The sequence below is a fragment of the Drosophila mauritiana genome, chromosome 3R, assembly GCF_004382145.1.
Source record: "Drosophila mauritiana strain mau12 chromosome 3R, ASM438214v1, whole genome shotgun sequence".
Lineage (NCBI taxonomy): Eukaryota > Metazoa > Arthropoda > Insecta > Diptera > Drosophilidae > Drosophila > Drosophila mauritiana.
The window spans coordinates 20,910,462-20,931,478 of NC_046670.1; the positions used below are offsets into that span (position 1 = coordinate 20,910,462).

General features: G+C 46.1%; 1 protein-coding gene across 5 annotated transcripts; it reads left to right on the forward strand.

The window, feature by feature from the left end:
* Positions 1–136: 136 nt before the first annotated feature.
* On the forward strand, positions 137–17,943 carry LOC117143266 (diacylglycerol kinase theta). 5 transcript variants are annotated; one of them, XM_033307838.1, is made up of 18 exons: positions 137–211; positions 2,814–3,682; positions 9,441–9,520; positions 9,602–9,704; positions 10,030–10,136; positions 10,202–10,286; positions 10,348–10,548; positions 11,110–12,636; positions 13,127–13,408; positions 13,465–13,894; positions 13,958–14,279; positions 14,344–14,573; positions 14,639–14,787; positions 14,909–15,184; positions 15,936–16,221; positions 16,285–16,441; positions 16,506–16,613; positions 17,526–17,943. In XM_033307838.1, the coding sequence occupies exons 2-18, from the start codon at positions 3,571–3,573 to the stop codon at positions 17,772–17,774; spliced, it is 4,704 nt and encodes a 1,567-aa protein (XP_033163729.1). In that variant the 5' UTR covers positions 137–211; positions 2,814–3,570; the 3' UTR covers positions 17,775–17,943. The 5 variants fall into 5 exon arrangements, with proteins under 5 accessions (XP_033163729.1, XP_033163730.1, XP_033163731.1 ...); XM_033307839.1 differs by having other exon boundaries at positions 14,909–15,088; XM_033307840.1 differs by having other exon boundaries at positions 11,308–12,636.
* The last annotated feature ends 3,074 nt before the right edge of the window (positions 17,944–21,017 follow it).

Consider the following 21,017-nt stretch of genomic DNA (forward strand, 5'->3'; position numbering starts at 1 on the left):
CAGGAATTCGGCGAACTCAACACACTCAGCGTCGAGCGAGAGGGCGCGATTGGCCCCACGGCGCGTGCGAGCGGGACGCAGCGAGAGCGCCAGGCGGAGCAGCGGCGAAGGCAGCGATAAAGGCGCTGCGCCGCGAGAAAGTTGCAGACCCGTCCGCAGAGCGCACCATCGTCTTCAGCGGAGCACACACAGCAGCTAGGTGTGCTCTTCCGTACGTAACGGTTGCGGATTTTCACTGGATTTCCATTTCCACACAGCCAGCACACAGGAAAATTCTCACACACTCGCAGCAGAAAAGTGCATAAAACGCGTGGAAAACTCGGGGGAAATCACGCTGAAAACTCGCGAAAAACTCGCTTTAACTCGATTGCTGTGCGTGTGAAAATTTTCCATCCGGTGAAGGAAAAAAAGTCTGAAGTGCGGCTAGAAAAGAAAAACGAAAGAAAAAGCAGCCTCGGCAGCAGCAGCAGTAGCAGGCAGCATTTGTGGCAGTGTGAAAATCGAATGTGCAAAATTTTGCAGCTTCAAAAATGTATGGTACATAAAATTTCTCTCTCCAAAATCGCGAGTGTGTGTGTGCGCGTGAAAATTACGTTGTCATATGTGCCAAGTGCTAAGAGTTTTCCAGGCCCCACTTTCCCAGGCGAAGCCAAAGTTTTAACAAATTAACTCCTTCGTGTGATTAGCAATGAAAATGGAAAAAGACAAGGCCACACGCACTCCATCCAGATACATATATATTCGCATATATATACCAATCATATATATATATATATATATATATTCATACATATATATGTGGTGGCAAGGAATCAAGCCGCGCCAGCAAAAGAAAGAAAGAAAAAAATTCTCTATCTATTGCGATTTGCTCATGCGGCCCGAAAAGAGCGAAGCGCGCAGCATTGGGTGGGAAAAGTGGGTGGTGGGTGGCAAGTCCAGAGGGGGAAAGGGGTGGGGGGCGTCAGTGGGCTGGGTGGGCGCCACCACGGCCCCAGTGGGTACGAAGTACGGCTGCTTTGTCTACAGTTGTAGAGTGTGTGTGTATACACAGCCTCTGAAATCTATATATCTCGCTTTTTTGGGCCCCCCATTAGCATCCATAATTTTCCGTTTTTTTCTGCTGCTTGCGCCTCTCCCAGCCCAAAACAAAACAATAATTTCCCTAAGAAAAGCAAAGCCGCAAAGTTTTCATCACCCAACCCCCTAACTTGCCCCCCGTTCAACGCATTTGTTGCAAAAATATTGCTCGTTGTGATTTATCCTTAAACTTGGCCACTTTCGTTGAAACGCTCCGTCGTGGTAGAGTTGAGTTCGGGCGAGCGAGTGTGGTGGGTTCCGAAGTGCGCATGTCGCCAGGACATCGCCTGGTGGCCAGGATATATGGACACGGGAAACGGGTCCTGGACATTCCACGTCGTCAGGCTGGCTCCACACTCACAGTTGCGGTGCAAATAATAGTACCGTCAAGTCCAAGTTCACAACTCGTTGCTCAAGTTCGCAGTACTTCTACTTCAAGAGTTAACAACTTCATTTATAAAAAGTAAATGCATATGTTCGTTTCAGTTCTATAGATATTCCTTGATTCCATCTATAATCTGCTTTAAATCATTATAACTGCTATAATTTTGTGTAGGTGCTTTTCTGCGCACATAAACTATACGTTAATATCAATATTTTATAGGAAACGGGAAATCGAACTAAAAGCTCAGGGTTTTAAACAATCAGAAACTGATATCTTGTTGTCCCAATAGATAGTTATAGAATTATGAGCTTAGGACATAATTGGATGGAAAATCAATGCTAAGAACATGTTAAGTCATATACACTAAATAAGGACTAAGATCCTTGTGCTCGAGGGCCATTATGCCGACCTTAACTTTGCGTATACACACAATGCGGATTTGTGCGCCTTCCGTTAGCTATCGTTTATTGTCATCAAGTTGAAAACTTCAAGTGTCGTTACCTTTGTTTCCGTCTATTATTAGGACCTGTATGATATAATATTTGACTGGATTGTCCTTGGCCATACCCGCTGGCGGTGGGCGGCCTTTGGCTGCGAGGGGGTGGTGCTGGGAATGTGGGTGGCGGTGGTAATTGGTTCGTCGCAGAACATGTTGCATACTTGAGGGCGCCGCAGCTATGGAAATTGATAGAATCGCTTTGGGTGGGGGAAACTGAAGCAATGCAGTTTGCTCTAGCTCCCTCTCTCACTTTCTATGCCACTCTCTCTTTCTCCTTTTCCCTGTGGCTCCCTTTCTCCTTTTCCCAGCGGTACACGCTGTTGATATCATATTTTTGCCACTTCTATTATTATATTGATGTCTACTACTTTTTTATGATGCTCCAAGAATACTGGGAACTTTTTTACCCAACTCACCACGCATGACGCGTGCCTTCTCTCTCGCGCAGCCCCATCTCTCTCTCTTTCTAGCTTTCTCTTTCTCTCGCATTTCCCTGTGGAAACTCCCGCTCTTGTGGATTTTATTATCGGGAAACGTTTTCCTTTCATTTTTTGGCTCTGCTGTTTTTTCTTTTGGGGTGTGCGGCGCCCACGTATCAGCGCAGGAAAGCGGAAAGTGGAAAAGCAAAGGAACGAGCGAAGTCGAAGAAAAACATTTTCCGAGCTGCTGCTGCTGCTGCGACTGTTCGTTTTCGGTAGTAGTAAAGTGAAGACCGCCCGCCGAGTAAAGTGTGCCTACGTGTGTGTCCGCGACTGTGTGTGCAGTGCTATATACAAAATTCAACTGGAATCTATATTTTCCAAATGGCACACGAAAATTCTAACGAGCAATTATCAATTTTATTTTGTTCAGTGCAGCGCCAGAAATTGTAAATAATTAACAGTTAAAAACTTACCACCAAAAGAAAGTTTTAAAAGAAAACGCTTAACCAAACCAAAGATGCATGAATATGAATCCAAGCAAATATGATACATAGCCAATATGTATATAGAAACTAGTAAGGATAAATAAAGTTCAAAGCGAGGAATAACACCGATCCCGGCAAGCAAATGTCCGGATAAGGGAGCCGCTACCTGACCAATGGATGAAAATGCAGCCGTCGTCGCCGTCACTTTCGCCGTCGTCACTATCGCATCGCTTTTGTCAGCAGCAACAGGAAAAGTCGGAAAAGCACCAGCAGCACCAGGAGCAGCAACAGCAGCAGAAGGAGCAGCAGGATCAGAAGGAGCAGTCCTGCCACGCCCACGCCAATCGAACGCCCTCGGTCGGTACGGCAGCGCTGCCACAGCTGGCGTCGACGCCCGCATCGGCAGCAGCGGCCTAAGTTGCCCAACCGCAAGAATCCCACTTCGAAATAGCCCATCCACACAACAGCAGCAGGCGATATTGCAACTGCAACACATAGTGCACTCGCAGCAGCCGCGAATACTGCTCATATAACTGCAACATCGAGAGACCTTGCAGCTGCAACAGCATCCTCCAGCAGGACAACGCACAAGGAATCCACTACGCATAAGGCAACGGGGCATAAGGAGGCACAAGGAGGCGCAGGATAGACCGGAAGCAGAAGGACAGGAAGTGGGGCGGGCTGCGGACACAGGCAAACAAAATGGCGGATGGTGGGCATTCATTCGTGAAGAAGACATTTCATAAGCCAACATACTGTCACCACTGCTCGGATCTGCTCTGGGGCCTCATCCAGCAGGGATATATCTGCGAAGGTAAGCATCGTAATAGTACTTTACATCAATGAGATCACAGGATATCCCACTTATCATTATTCATATTTATTGCGTATGCAATTTGATCAGAATGGCATATCTTACATTGGATTATCTCCGTCGAAACTTTCCCTTGTATCTTTAACAACATCTTTCTTGAAAAACTAGCAATAGTATTCCTCGATTCTACCGAATTTGAGTTCGTCCATCAGTTCTCAATTCTCAAATCTCAATGGCCGCAATAGAAATAAGTTGTAATTAATGAGCACTAAACAGAACCGAGAAAACGCAGCGCGCAAATCATCGAACATCTTCAACGCCAGCGGCAGATGTAAAAATACATTTCGTCTAGTTTTGAAAATACTTTTTAAATTGCCATAAACTTGGAATGGAAATGCGGCCGCTGATGTCGATGAGGATGAGGCATTAGTGGGTACACAAACATGCACAGAATGGCGAAATATAGGAATCTTATCATGAAATGATTATTATCATTTGGATAGTATAAGTAAAGTGTTCAAAGCACCAGTAAAAAGATTTAATAACTTAACAGGGTGAAAGTATATCTTGACATTTAGAAATAAAGGTTTGCTATTGATAAAATACCAGAGTTTCCGAACCGAAAATAAAGCAATTGGTTTGTGCCTCGCCCGACAATTGCGTTTTCCCTGTGAAACTAAACAAGTTCTCCTCGTGCAGAGTGATCGGCAGACCCGACGTCATCGCCACATGACCAATGGGTCATCTACGGTTTGTGTAGATTGTACGGATCGTGTAGATCGTATAGATTGTATATTTGCTCCGACAGTGGCAGCATCTAGATCTAGGGGCGGCATCATCGGGCTATTTGCGGCCGATAAGTGTGCGCGTTTGAACTTTTCCAAATTGTGTGGCTGTTGGCCGTGTCCGTCGTGACGTGAGCGGAGCGCCAACGACGTCATAGACGGCTCCGATTCGCTGTGTAGATATGTGTGTTTGTATATGGGCTCGTCTATATGTATTTACTATGTGCCATTGCCATGGAAATCTATGAAAGAGAGCACATCTGTCCCGCCCAATCGGGACGATTCGGATCGAAATGAAACGCGGCAGGAGCACCAAATCGGATGCGGAATCCACCGAACTGAGGCAACCGACTCTCCCAATGGGAAGTGTGTTAGGCGCCTGGCATCATGATGAATATTCTTCGCTTTTCCTCTGTGTTTATTTGTGTAATTTTGTTCTCGGGATTTGTGGCTCTGGTTGTTGCTATTATTATAATTATCGCGATTAACGCTTGCCATTTTATGCGGCCTCCGTGTTTATAGTTTTTCCACTTCGCAGATTTTCAGTCTGTTCTTCAAAACCATTCTTATTGTCAATATTAGCACTATTAACACTCTAATTAGATGCAATGTGCTCATTCGCATTAAAATGGAACGAACGAAATGTAAACCATATTACTTTGCTTCTGATGCATACTTTAAGATTTTAAAAAGTAATTCTGTAATAATTCATTGATCTTCTTAAGGTTTGTGATTTCCACATGAAGCACTTGCCATTACTGCAGACATATATTCTGAAATACCTGAATTGTTTTTGAAAACAAGCTACATATTCGTGAATGCCCATTTATAGCCCAAGCTGTTTACATCTTTTTGGTCTTCTTAAGCGGACCATGACTTGTTGTTCTGTGCACTTTAATGGCCAGTGCGAGGGATCATAAAAGCTATCTCTAAGTGAACAAAACGAGATTCCATGACTGCACTCATTCGCTTAGCCCGCCAACATATAGCTGGCGAATTTATTGCCCGTCTGGCAGTCAAAAATGCCGAAATTTCGCATTGTTTTCTTTGCACTTGCCTATGACATTTTCAGTGCATTTTGGCAGTGTTTTAATGGCGGTCAAAACATGCGATATTTATATTGAGGAGCCATACCATATAATATATGTGAGTACCGCATGAGGAAAGTGGCAAATATGTGCTGTGGGTGTTGCATACCCTCGGGCGTGCCGCTACTTGGTAGCTCATCAAGCATACGCCGCGTTGGCCAGCCAAATGAAAATAGTGCAGAGGCGTCGTTTCTGAAGTGGGCAGATGATTTGAAGTGGCGTCATAAATGAGTTGCATATCCAATTGGACTCTAGATGGAGCTGGAACTGCAGCTGCCCACGCACTTGGCCAGAAAAGCAAGTACCAGAAATAGAGCTCAGGCTCTCTGAATCTCGAAAGTAGGTCAAATGCGAAATGCACTCTCCTACACTGTGCAAAACACACACATATATACATGCACACAGATGCACGCACACACACAGTTGCAGCGCAGGCCGCAGGCGAATTTTCAATTGGTTTTTCAGGGGAAGCGGAGCAGCGGACTGCAACAAGAGCAGCAGGTGCGCACCCAAATCAAATTGGATGCATGACCTGCGGGCGGGGTGTGAGTGGGTAGTGGGTGGTTGGTTGGTTGGTTGGTTGCCTTAGCTTGGGATATCTACAAGCCGGTAGCTTGTAGCTTGTGCTTGTAGCCATGAACCATCCACCTCAATGCAAGCTGGAGCCCCAAACTCAAACCAAAGCAACCCCTTTCCCACCGATCCGGACCCGAATCTGAATCCGAGTGAGGTGCCCCTGCCGATAGCAGCGAAGGGCTAAAAGTGCGTCATCAATGGCCGCCATGGAAAATGACGACGATGCCAGCGGAACCGAAAACCAAATGGGGTGAGGGGCTGGCGTTTTTTTTTTTTTTTGGTATGGGGGTGATGAATGGAAGGGGGATTTGCCTTGTTAATTGCCTCGTTGTCGACGCTGTTCATTCATAACCAAAGTGAATGGAGAACAACGGGCGCAGCCACAAAGGGCAGCCCTTCGAGACGATCAAAAAATACGCTATAACATGGTTTCTATACATAATTAACAAAGCAAATATTAATAAAAAAGAGTATATGTTGTAAATGAAATAGAAAATATTATTATTAATTAAACACGTCAATGAAATCCCCCGAAAGTGATCTATTTATGGCCATTATCAACATGTTATGTAGATGCCAAACACATCTGATTTGCCTATATCCCCTGCTCAGATAGAGTATAATAAACAGACTTTCGGGGTCGTCAGCTTGGCTGGATCATCGCACAGAACGAGGGGGAGTAGGAGAATGCGAAAGAGCGATAAAGAGGAAGGGCAATGCTGACGTTGCAGGCCAGCCGGAAAAAATCTCCAGTGGCAAGCACTTCCGACGCTAATGAAATCAAGCCAAGAACGATTAAATGTCGGTTAGACAGGGCAAAATACAGATATAACACGGAGTGTGAAAATTAAGAAAATTGTCATTTAAAACTGGAAATACCTAGAAATATGATGGAGGATGGGAAAACTTTCATTTCCCATTTTCTATGCGGTCTAAAAATATTTTAGTCACTAAAGGATTACTAAAAAATTAAATTAATATTACGTTCATCCGCGGAAGGCACTCCTGATAGACATACAAGTTTGTGGAAAAAAATAGATTTATTTCGAAGTTATTCATTCATTTAATTTCGAATTTTAAAGCTTTGACCCACTTTTCTCGCTGTGCAAAAACATTTCGGGGATTTTGATTTATGCGTGTTTGATATGCGTCATCCAACTGTCTCTTCTGCGAATGTGTTTATGTGTGCGCCTATTTATTATTAAGCATGTCCAGCTATTTTTAATTCAAGGAGTTCTTCTTCTTTAGCCTCCCTTCCTGTTTTCGGCATGTAAATGTGTGTGTGTATTTTGGCTACACCTCAATTGAATTGTATAACTCTCCTCTGGGCAAATATCAATTTTAATTGTGCTTCCTCTTCACGCACTACGCATGTCAACTTGTGCGTATTCAATTGTCCCTAACCTCCAACTCCCTCTGCTCCGTTTTGTCCTCCTGCTTCTTCCTTTTCCCACGCATGCATGTGTATTGGTGTGTGCTTTAAATTTGGCTTTGTGCTGCTGCTTCTTGCTCTGCTTCTTCTCCATTCTCCTTTGTTATTCTTGGTTTTGTTGCTTTGGGCCAAGGGAAAAAGGAAATGCGAAGAGAAGCAAAAGTAAAAGTGTGTTGAGTTTCCAACCCAAAATTTCCCCACACACACACACACACACAAGGAAGGCAGAATAAAAAGCATTTCGAAAATTTCCCCATGCGTTGGCATCGTTGTTTGTCTGCTTATGCTTATCTACACAAAAAACGGTAGAAGGAGAAAGAGAGAGCGGGAGAAAGCACACAAAATTTGCTGGTATACATAATGCAGGCATGCAACAAAGTGGAAAGTACCGAAAAAGGGAAAAATACACCGATTTCAAGCTCTGACCCACAGGGCGTATACACGCTCAGCTGTTGCTTCTGCAATCCCACCGCCCAGCCACCCATCGCACGTGCAACAAAACAACAACAGTTGAAAGAAAGTCACAAGGAAAAGCCTCGGCTAGAGCGACAGCTGGCTGGGCTAACTACAGTTATGTTCTGCATTCGCAACTGCAGCGAGCGTCACGTTTGTCCTTCTCCGTCTCTCTTCTTCGCTCTGCTTGCACTGCTTGACGACTGCCCGCTGTTTTATTTATAAAACGGGCCAAAAACTAAAGCACATTCACGAGTTCATTCATGACGTCAGCACTGCGCCTCAGGTCAGCGGCCTAGTTTTCTGCTTTCTCTCTTTCCCAACCGCCGAACGCCAAACGCAAACTACCCGCCGCCCCCTGCCACTCCCCCCTGCACACACAAAGATAATTATGCATTTACATACACACGAACGCAGCAAGTGTTTGTTTGTGTACGCCGCCCCGACTTTTGTCTATGTGTAAATACAACTTTTACGGCGGGCTAAAAATAGAACTATGATATCTATGTTAAGATTGCTGCACACAAAATTAGAGCATAAATGCATATGTACAGTTGTAGAAGGAGGAGAAAGTAGTGCGTTTTCATTTTTGGCTGTTATCATAAAAAAAAGTTTATTCTCTTAGGAAACACAAATTTGATCAATCATCAATGCAAATTAGTAAAACTTAAATATTGCTCTGCTTTGCCATTCCTCAAAAGTGGTTCTAATAATATAACATCATAGAAAATTATCATATTTGTTCCAAAAACATCTTATATCCCTCAGTGCAATAAGGGTTAACATTTAGCCCAGGTGATAGGAGAAACGGGACGGATAGAGAGCGGGCTTAGCTATCTGATACGAGTGAGAGAGGGAGATAAGCAGTCGGGCTTTGTGCAATGTGCCCCCTCCCACCTCTCCCCTCTACTCATGCTGGTTGCATTACCTTGGCCACTTAGCTCAGAGCTTGCCACTTGCGTTGCCCCCTGCCACGCCCCCTCTGGCGCCCTGCGGGCAACTTCAATGAATGTGCCGTCGTCCGTGAACTCGGCAACTATGAATGGCATGCAGGCTACCAATGACGCGGTGACTTTGCGGTTGCACGCAGGGCTGGAACACAATCGGGGTCCCAGGGGCCCATTTAGCACACAGTTCTCTCGGAGGTCTGAAAACTATCTATCAAAAATATACCAACCTTATATATAAGGATGGTTTATTTGCAATCGAGTTTTAGAAATATTTAAATGATTAAAAAACCAAGTTTTGGAATACTACGTATACGCAATTTTTGCATATTTTCCTAATATCGAAGGATATTACGTATACGAAGTGTCACACCAGCCGGTTCCCTTTCGATAAGCACTCGACATTGTGATCTCATTGAAATAACTTCTGAACTTCTGCCAGCACATTGCATAACCACATCTCTCCTCCACTTTCAGTTTGCAACTTTATCATTCACGAACGATGTGTCAGCAGCGTGGTAACGCCCTGTTCCGGCATCGCTCCATGTATTATAAAGGTACGTAGCCGGCGGTGGAGCTCGCATTCACAATTCAGAACGAACGAATATAGCTGTCATGTGTCATTCCATTCCGCACAGAATCCCGTTGCCCATTGTTGGTCCGAGCCAACTCATCACAAGAGAAAATTCTGCACAGTTTGCCGTAAGCGATTGGATGAAACGCCAGCGGTGCATTGTTTAGGTAAGTGACAGAATATATACATCAGTCCACTGTCCTCCTTCTGTTCCCGCCCTGATAATGGGTTTCGCAGCAGTCGTTTTCCGTGTCAGTCACTTCTGTTCACCTGCGATCCATTGTTCAGGCCATCAAGCGCATTCTGTTCTATATGGACACATGCTTTAACCCCATGGCATACCAATTTTCAAATGGTGTTGCCATAAAAGTATGCTACGTTCCAAGTCACATCGGATCGCAACAGTTCACTCTAGTCAGCTTGTTATTAGGATATCTAATTGAGTAACTCTAGAGATTCCATATATCTAATAATATACATATCTATCCGCAGTCTGCGAATATTTCGCGCATATTGAGTGCCAAGATTTTGCCGTGCCCGATTGCACCGAGAATGCCACATATGTGCCGGGCAAGGAGCTGCTTAATGTGAAGCATCAGGTGAGTGCAATCGCCACGCTGGTGAGGATCAGCATTGGATAATCGAGTATATCGTCCAATTACAGCATCACTGGCGAGAGGGCAATCTTCCATCAACGTCCAAATGCGCTTACTGCAAGAAAACCTGTTGGTCCTCGGAATGTCTCACTGGTAGATAACTTTAATTAAACAATCATTACTATGCTTATTAATGTTTAAACTTCATAAACAGGCTATCGTTGCGAGTGGTGTGGCATGACGACCCATGCCGGATGTCGCATGTACCTGCCAACCGAATGTAATTTTGGTATTCTACAACCTATCTACTTACCTCCGCACTCAGTCTCGATTCCGCGCACCGAGGTGCCCATCGAGGCCATCATCGGCGTCCAGGTCAAATCGAAGACTTCGCTCGTGCGCGACTACTCGTGTCGTAAGTACAGAGTCCTGATCCGGCAGGATATGCTGGCATCCAGATTTGTCTGGCCCTATCAAAACCAAAATCCTAATCAGCCAGATCCTACACTGAGAATAGTTCTGATGCTCGTATCGAGATCAAGTCAAATTAAGGTGGCTTTATTTCTCAGTGTAGGCTGGTGCACTCACCCTCTATAGCGATGTAGCAATACTCACCCACTCCCCCAAAAAGTTGCTATCGATGTTGTGTTGTGTGCACACTCCGATCACTGAAAAAAAGAAACCAATCCTAAAACAAGTACAAGAACTCCAAAGATCAGATACCACATCGCTCCAGCTCATTCAGATCATGGCAGACCATCACTCTATCTATCTATCTATCTATCACTCCACCAACCAATCCCACCGACGATTTTCCTCGATTCTCCCAATACTTTTTTGATTTTTGATTTAGTTTTCGTTGTGTTTTTTCTTTTCTTTTCTTTTTCTCTTTTGGGTTTTATGGATACGTTTTATATACGTTTTCCGTTGATTGATGATGTGTCTATCTATGTGTGTGTGTGGGCGCCACCGGCAGCCAGTCCGGATTTGAGCTGCCCGATTCCGGGCGCCGGATCGGGTTCGCTAACGAGCCTGGGCCTGAAGGAGCTGCTCGAGCTCCACAGGCAAAGGCTCGAGCAATCGAAACAACATTTTCTCCTTTCCACGCCGCCCACGCCCACCTCCTGTGGCTCCATCTCACTGTGCCACTCTCCGACGCCCTCCTCGCTGACAGTCGGCGAGACGAGCAACGAGGCGGAGCAAGATCGGGAGCGGGACCAGGATCAGCCGGAGGAGGAGCCCGAGGAGGAGAACACGGAGCAGGACAGCGCCTTGCAGCTGACCACCTCCACGTCGAATGTGATTGGTAATCTTCAGAAGTCGCCCTCGGCCAACTCCTCGCTGCACCTGCTCTACACGAATCTCTTTCGGAAACTTGGCCAGGGCAAGCGGAGGCGGAAAAGGGGCATCAGCAGCGGTGGCCTCTCGCCCAGCGAAGATGAAGACGATGTGGACGGCGGTGTCTGTGATATAAGCGGTGGCGATCTGAGCGATGATTACGACCACTGCGACGTCGCCCTGCGGCGGCGATCCCTGCGCAGCCGGCAGCCGCGGGACGTCAGCGAGACGGACTACCACGGGGATGCCGAAGCGGAGGCGGAGGGCGAGACTGTGCCGCGGGAAAGCTGCTACGAGACCTCGGACACGGGCGGCGAGCTGACCAATACCGATGACCTCGACAGCAGCCTCAATCTGATCAGCAACCTTAGCTATAATAGTAGTAATAATAGCAATGCCTCCAATGTTCCTGGCGGAGCAACTGCACCCGCCGCCAGGAACATCGCCACCACCAGCACCACTGCCCCGGGAAAGTCCGGACACGCCTTGAGCGTCCAGGGCGGACGCCAGCAACCCAAGACTGGGGCTCTGGCCCAAATCAAACCCAAGCCCAAACCCATACTCATGCCCAAGCACAAGGCGCAGGGCAAGGGCGGCTCCCTCAGCTCTCCGCTGTCCAACTCCAATTCGAGTGACTGCTCCTCGGCATCGCCCTCTGCCCCGGCCACGCTGCTGCAGCTGTCGCCGGTGGGCAGGAGCAAGTCCTTCCAGGAGTCGGCGGCCATAACGGCTGTGTCGCGCTATAAGAAGTACGGACGCGGCTTGTTCCAGCGCCGACGCTCGAAGAGATCGCCTAAGAATGCGGTCGGTGTGGGCGGCAAAAGCAACTACAGCTTGGACAGGCTGTCGCAGAATATCGAGATCACCATCCAGGACGAGGATGGCAACTTCCATCCGTACGACGACAACTATCACATGCTGGCCGGGCGACTGGACGCCACCGATGTGGACGACGATGTTGGCTTCGATGATCTCTACCTGGACGACCGGCCGAGCGGGGCCAGTGATGATGTGGCTTTTGCCGGCGACATCAGCGACGGCGGGGCCAGCAGTCGATCGAGGGCCAGTGACGCCAGCGATGGTCATGTCCTGGGCCGACTGCTCCGCCAGGTGCGGCAGGGCCTCTCCGTCGGCTGGCGCAAGCCGCGCTACCAGAAGCGCAGAGGTGACTAGCCAACCGTACTCCTTTCACTTCTTTCTCTCTCTTTGTCTTTGTCTCAGTCCCTGCTAACCGAAAGGATCTGGGTTTCATAAAGGACCTCAGTATGCGCTAACCACTCTGTTTTGGTTTTTGTTTTGGTTGACCCGTCCCCGTTTTCTGTTCAACCACTTGGCCATAACCCACTAATCGCTAACCATCGAACCACTAATCATCCGCACCATTCCGCCCCACATTGCAATGCCACTAATCATTAACACCGACATAACCGCATGATAAATACTCGGAAGGATATGTATTAAATATATATATTCAAGACAGAAAATTGCATTAAAAATTAATAAATCTATTTGAAAAATAAACTTGTTTAATGCACATTTTTCCGAACGTAAATAAGTATCTAACACCAGGCCAAGGCCGCTTTTGTTGCTACTAAACAATATCTGTCCCAGTGAGGATCTGACCAGGTACTAACTCCCATCTCTGTGATCCCCAGCACGCAGCATATCCGAGGAGTTCAGCAGCGGCGACACACCCCGTTTCAAGGACGAGGAGTCGGCCAGCAAGGCCGAATCGGGACATGGACCCAGCAGCGGTGGTGCAGGTGGAGGAGGCGGAAGTGGCGGTGCTGGAGGCTCATCCGCAGCTGGTGCATCGGCATCGGCTGCCGGTGGCTCCTCCGGGCACTATAGACCCGACTCCGGTTCCGGCCACAAGTCGGATAAGTCGGAGAAGGATCGTGAGAAGAAGGAGAAGGAACGCGAGGAAAAGGATATAGGTGCGAATGGAGTCTGAAAAATGAGAACTTTAAACTTAAACTCTTCTATCCCACAGAGATGATCAAGGTGTTCGATGGCAACAACTCATTCCGACGCCAGCAGTACCGCGTGATCATCGTGCAGCGCACCTATACGCTGGAGCAGCTGCTGACCACCGCGCTGCGGGCATTCCACATTACACGCGACCCGCAGGCCTTCTATCTGACCGATCTGTATGCACCCGCCGGCATGGAGGACACTCCTATGCTCGATCCCACGCCCGTGCTCAACCTGGTGCACCTGGAGGGCAAGCGACCGGCCATATACCTCCGGTTCCATGACCGTGACCGTGGCCACGTGCGCGTCTACCCCGGCAAGCTGCAGTGCTCGATGCTGGAGGATCCCTATGTCAGTGTTCCTGTAGATAATAGCACAGTTATTAAGGATTTGATACGCGACGCCCTGGACAAGTTCGGGCTGCAGGATAACCAGATACAGGACTACAGGTAAGTTGTACATTGGCAATTGATTTTAAACCATCAATAACCCGTGTCCCCAATCTTCGACAGGTGCTCGGAAGTGTTGCTCGATCGCGGCGTGACCGAACGCATTTTGTCGTGGAACGAAAGGCCCTGGGATATTATGAAGCAGCTGGGCAAGGACTCCATCCGACAGATGGAGCTCATGCGGTTCTACATGCAGCACAAGCAGGATCCGCATGGCCCCAATATCGCGCTGTTCGTGGGCAATCTGCCCACCGGTCTCTCGCAGCGCAACTACGAGCAGATCCTCAACAAGTACGTAACCGACGAGAACAAGTTTATTAGCATCGGACCCATCTACTACGAGTATGGCTCAGTGGTGCTCACCTTTGAGGACTCCATGAAGGCGGTGGGTATCTCAGAATATAGCAATGCCTAAGTGGAACTTAACTTATGGGATGTATTCCTTGCAGGTTCGCGCCTTCTACAATCTTCGCGAGACCATCATCGAGGACAAGAAACTGCTAGTTCTGCTCCTGCCGAACATCGAGCCCAGCATGGTGCCCTCGGATGTGAGACCACTGCTGGTCTTTGTCAATGTTAAGTCCGGTGGCTGCCAGGGATTGGAGCTGATCTCCAGCTTCAGGAAACTGCTGAATCCCTACCAGGTATTCGATCTGGATAATGGCGGTCCTTTGCCTGGGTACGTTTGACTCAAACACCTGTTAGTAATTCACCCACTTATCTTTGATTCTATCATGATCTTAGCTTGTATGTATTCCGGCAAATAACCAACTACAAGATTCTGGTTTGCGGCGGAGATGGCACCATTGGTTGGGTGCTACAGTGCCTGGACAATGTAGGCCAGGACTCGGAGTGCTCCAGCCCACCTTGCGCCATTGTTCCACTGGGAACAGGTAAGTGACAACTGCATGATCCTCCTTTTAAACCAGATGTACTTGTATAATTTTTAAATTCCTATGCATAATATCATATATATTAAAATTCCTTAACTTATTCCATTAAAATCCTCTCAAGGCAACGACTTGGCTCGCGTTTTGTGCTGGGGCTCCGGCTACACCGGCGGTGAGGATCCGCTGAATCTGCTGCGCGACGTCATCGAGGCGGAGGAGATACGGCTGGACCGCTGGACGGTTGTCTTCCATCCGGAGGACAAGCCCGAAGAGCCGGCCATGAAGGCGCCCTCGCAAACAACTGGTAAGAAGAAGAAGGCACACCAAGCACACCTATCGCAATCGCAACAAACCAATCAGCATCATCAATTACCGGCTCTGACATCGAGTGATATATCAGGTCATTTGGTGTTTTCAAAACTTCGTTCGTGTGTTCTTTCTCTACGTTACATACTCGTAAACCCGTCTAGTGTCTAACCCTTGAAGAATCCGTTCCAGTACCTGTCCCCAGTCCTTGACCACGCCCGAACCTTATATTTTGTGTTGTGATTAAACCTGTGCTTTGACTAAATACCGGATTCGGCTGTAATATTCCGCCTATTACACGCAAATCCAAAATATAGATACTCATATTCAAGGCTGTACAAATGTAGCATATGTAAATTTTTAAAGCCTATCTTTAACTAACTTGTTTTTGATAGATGTATCCAAACTTTATCTGGTAATACTTTGTAGTTACAGGAACAAAGAGACGCTATAGAAATTTAATAGCAAATACTTTTGTTAACTCTCAAGATATAGAAGTCGTACGTCTTTACAGTGCACTAAAATAAAGTTTCTCCCTAAGATACCCCCCAAAAAAACCACCTTATGTAAACCACAAGCCTAGTTTGGTATCTGATGAGAAATGCTGTTTAGTTTCGATGTGTAAAATATCCTTGTAGGGATTTGCATGTCACAAACTTCCAGAAAGGTAAGCTAAACACCGATCAGCTCAGACACTACAAGGTTCAACCATTAATTAGGTAAATTAACCCATGGATATTATACACCTCGATGTTGTCAGTTAAATATTTGGTGTCCTGTGTCGATGTTTAATCCAAGCAATATGCAAATTGGAGATGACTAAACGATCTTGGCGTTCCATTCAGGTGGTGCCCAAAACGAGGATAACTCTCAGATCTTCGTGATGAACAACTACTTTGGCATTGGAATAGATGCGGACCTCTGCCTGGACTTCCACAATGCGCGTGAAGAGAATCCCAATCAGTTCAATTCGCGTCTGCGCAACAAGGGCTACTACGTCAAGATGGGACTGCGCAAGATCGTGGGTCGCAAGGCTGTCAAGGATTTGCAAAAGGAACTGCGCCTGGAGGTCGATGGCAAGATTGTCGAACTGCCACCCGTCGATGGCATCATTATCTTGAACATTTTGAGGTATATGTCAAGTCTTTTTCATAATTTAACATTCCTGGAATGCAACCTAATACCATTTTTCAGCTGGGGCAGCGGTGCCAATCCCTGGGGTCCCGACAAGGACGACCAGTTCTCAACGCCCAACCATTACGATGGAATGTTGGAGGTGGTCGGTGTGACGGGCGTGGTTCACTTGGGTCAAATCCAATCCGGAATTCGTACGGCCATGCGCATAGCTCAGGTAAGCACAAAACCTTTTGATTCGATTAGATACCATATCATTAATTTATGAACTTTAACTCCAGGGTGGTCACATCAAGATACACTTGAATACCGATATGCCCGTCCAGGTGGACGGTGAGCCCTGGATCCAGAGTCCCGGCGATGTGGTCGTCCTAAAGTCGGCCCTCAAGGTAAGTGGCTTCCTTCGGATTTGGCCTTCACTTAGCCGATTCCCTGCATGTATCTGATGTTTCTTTGTTCTATGGCATGCTGGCTTCTTAAAAGATATCCTCATTTCATATTTAAGTTAACACAGACAAAACATCTACGTTCACGTCTAAAATAAAAGCTTTTCTTACCTATTTATTGAATATTTCGAGGGCAACACATTTAAGTTTCGATTTATTTCAATTATTACACCCGTTAACAAGAACTAACTTAGTGAAAAACCACAGAGCATACATGACAGTTGAAATTTAGTTATAAGTAATACATATAGGCACCAGAAAAAGAACCGAAATTGGGATATAATACTAGGATTGCCTGTTGTTTTATTTTCATTAGTGCAATGAAGACGAAAAGTATTTGTTAATAACCAGAATATGATGGCAATCGGTACTAATAATTACTCCAAGACTCAGAGCTTTAATAGTTAGTAAAATTTATAGTTGCTACTGAAAACGATCTTATATTACTAATTAAAACGGATCCGATTGTCATCGAACTTGAAACAATGTAACATTTTGTCTGCGTGTGCGTTGGATATGCGTGTTTTGTATGTTAACTTTGTAATTTGTCCCTTGGTAAATCCCGTCCCTTGTGTCGTAATTAATTAATAGAGCACACACCAATTGAAACACCCCGAGCCACCCCCTCTAACCATGTAAAATAGCCACGTTTTTTTCTGCATTTTTCATTTGTTGATGACAGCTCAAAAGAAAAAAAAAAGATATATATATATTGAAAAATAATAATTGAAAAACTAATGAAATCGGCAAGAGAAGGACTGTATGTAGCGTTCTAAAATGTTTCTCTGTTTGATGTGCGTGTGCCTGTGTGTATGTCGGATTTGACCATGTGTGTGTTTTACGCTATATATTTAGGCCACCATGCTGAAGAAAACGAAGAGTAAGCGCCGCCTCACGGAGCCTCATATCTCGCCGGCGGTTCTGAGTCTTTCAGTGGCTCAACAGGGATCGGGATCGGGATCGGGATCCGTGTCGGTATCGGGATCCCCGCAGTCCCAGTCGCAGCAGCAACTGCAGCAGCAGCAACAACAGCAGCAGCAGCTGGCCGAGAATGGGGAGAAGGAGGCTTCGATGACTCTACCTGCCGGCTTTGGCAGCACCTAGAGCTTGGCTACCGGCCTGCGATATTGGTTCTCCTGTTTCAACCCATAAAACCAGATAGTCAGATAACTCTATAATCAAACCATCAGAAAAGTGACCCATAACAGATCAGCAGAGAAAGTGGCCAAATTGTAACCGAAAATCGAATATTTAAACAAGAGCAAAACTCCAATGCGCAAGCAAATTAAACTTTATCTTCCAAAGGCGAGAAATAGCATTAACAAGCAAACAAAAAGTAAAAATTTAAAGTAAAAACTTAAAACAAATAGCTGTAAATAAAAGTTGGTGCTGTAAAGCTCTAAGTACTTTGAACCACCACCCAAGATGAAACACACACCACCCACCAACCAACCAACCAAAGAACCACCCACTGCACAAGAAAACTGTGACCACCGCTGTTGAACTTGAACTTAGCCAACTGAAGCCACCACTATCCACCTCAGTACACCACACCACACCAAGCCACACGAACACACCACACCGCAAGCCACAGCGCCTAGAAGTTGTCTACAACATTTTTGATTAATTTATATGCGATAATTTTCTTTGATTTCCCCGCTTGGAGGAACTTGATCGAATTTTGTTCCATTTCCGTTTCCGTTCCGTTTCTCAACTGCAAGCTTTCGTAATCCATCATTCAGTATCGAAATATCTATAACCGAAACCATTTTGTTGATTGACTTCCGTTGCATTTTGCCTGATTTCTCAGCTAGCTTTTGAAGCACTTATAACGAATCTAAGCTAAGGCAAACGAAATTTATTTCCTTTACGTTAACGATCTATTTTCTTACTCTCTTTTTCTCTCCAACCGAAATGAAAATACACAAATTCACACGAATACCAAACAAATGCTACAACTTAAATCTATAAAAAATCGAATTTCTTAACTAATTAATGCACCGGACGCTTTGAACTTTAAATTTCGAATTTTCTCTATCTCTATCTAAATACCACCGTTAAAAATGAAATGTCAAATGAATACCGTTAACCGCAGGCCACCATGTTGAAAAAGAACAAGCTGAAAATGAAACGCCGGAACACGGAACCCACCATGATGGTGGCCGGCTCGGCCGCCCCCCCTCTGTCCCTGGCCCTACCGCCCAGCGTTGGCGAAGTGGGCGTGGCTGGGGAGGGCGCCGAGGGCGACGGCGGTACGAACAACACGGATTTCTGAATATGGTACAGCGAGCGTCTGATTTAACGTGCTAATTCCAGCGCAGAACCAAACTGCATCCCACACCCCACACAGACCACAGACCCACCCACCCGCGAAAAGCCCACCCGATCCCCCCACCCAATAGCAAAAGCAGCAGCAGAAGAAGCATAAGGAGCAGGAGCAGAAGCTAAAGAAGAAGCCACTAGCCATCTCAGCAGTCCATAGTCCAACACTGAACACCAAACACCACAGAAACCAAAGAGCTGGCAACTCGAAAATCAAAAGCTGTAATCAAAATTACTTGTATAAAGTGTCCAGTCCACAGTATTAGATCGGATTAGATGAAGATGATCAGTTAAGCAGCTCAGCGAACCCGGCCGCCTTTCCACGGTCTGAAATCAGTACGTTAAACTCAAACAGCTCGAACCAACACTGTCCGCCCGCCATTTGCATTTCGTACAGTGTAGAAAGCAGCAAGATGCGCAGCGGGCAGACATGAAACTAAGCCAACTCAAATGTTAAACAATAGAGGGTATTTATAGTAAAGAAAAGAGATTTAATTCAAAAACACTCAGCAATAGTCTGGCCGAGTTGTATCAAATTCAAGTTCAATTATGTTCCTTCTCGTTTTGTTCCTATGTAAGCGACAGCAGAAACCGATTAGTGATACCGTTAAACAGAAAGAAGCGCAAGCAGTAGTGAAAAAGAAACAGGGAGAATGAAACAGAAAACGAAAAGAAGGAGTAAAGCTAAAGCTAGAGAAACCCAAGAAAACAAAACAAAAAGTACAAAATTGTTGAAAATTGTTTGTTATAACTAAATGAAATCGCGTAAAACCAAGTAAGCACACCCGAACTACGACAAACAAAATGAAATCGAAAAAGTAAAGCTATGTATTACCAAGTAGCTAAATAATGTTGTGTTCCAGCGAACCCTAGTGTTCCGAAACCAACGGGAAAAGGATAACAAAAAAACCCAGCCAGGTCAAGATACAGACGTACAGCAGATGCGGGAAAATTTATACGAAACTTTTTTATGTTGTGGATCGAAACGCGATATTGAAACTTTTGAGTGGGGAAAAAGCTGCAAATTGCATAGTTGGCTAACTACTAATTGGGACGAATAAATTGGAATCCACAGGCGCGCCTAGCTCGTTCTGTGCGCCATTGAATTAAATGGGAAAAACACCTTTGGATTGTGCAATTGGTATGAATTTTCTCCGCTGCTGTGCGTCCACCAAAAGAAAGAAGAAAGTGAAAAACCACGAGAAATAGGAAAATGCATTTTTCGAGCGTAGGCAATGGCATCGCAAGTATTTCACCTGCATTTGTCTAAAACAAGAAACAAAAAATGAAAGAAAAAACCAAAAACAACCAACTTATTTTGGATATCAAATCCGCCTAGAGGAATGAGAAGAGTACAGAGGAGACACAAAATCCGAAAAACTACAATTTCAACTTTAAAACGCTTATAAAGAAAACAATTTTTGAAAGTTTTATAACTAATTTTACATTACGTCTTATGTGAACGACACACCACACGCCTCATGGTACTACCAACTATGTATTTATGTAGTGCTAGTACCAGGAGCAGTTGAGTATCGCCGGCCAGGGAAGGGTCGAGTGCGGATCCCTTGCCCCAGCGGCTATTCGCCTGCGCACTCAACCCATCCCTGGCACACTACACGAAGCGACGGCGTGGCCCAGTTGGGTGCGGGAATAGCCGGATCCGGCATCAAAAACCGGATAAACCATTGAGCGCGGGACGCACTCGGCTGCGGGTCCGCCGCCCAAACAAGGTCACACCGAGAGGCACACGTCCACGAACAGACCAGAGTTCTTCCCGCAATCCATCAGACACGCACTGCCATGGAAAGGTCACGGAAATCGCATGGCAGTGCTCACCAAAATCCAAATCCAAGCCCAATCCGTCCCTGGTCTCGCCCCCTGCGAATCCGCATGCGGACTTGTGGGGGTGGGGTATGGGGCGGCTGGGTGGGAGTTTGATCTTAACACAAACACGAAACCAAACCAAACACCACCACCCTTTGCGTTCGGCAAATCACCTCCGGCTGCGATTAAGGGGCTCAG

Bases quoted from the DNA above. Each gene is read 5' to 3' on its own strand.
- LOC117143266 (XM_033307838.1), top strand. From the start codon at position 3,571: ATGGCGGATGGTGGGCATTCATTCGTGAAGAAGACATTTCATAAGCCA. The intron at 9,705-10,029 runs GTAAGTGACAGA...ATCTATCCGCAG, and splicing joins GCCAGCGGTGCATTGTTTAG to TCTGCGAATATTTCGCGCAT. The intron at 15,185-15,935 runs GTCATTTGGTGT...CGTTCCATTCAG, and splicing joins GACATCGAGTGATATATCAG to GTGGTGCCCAAAACGAGGAT.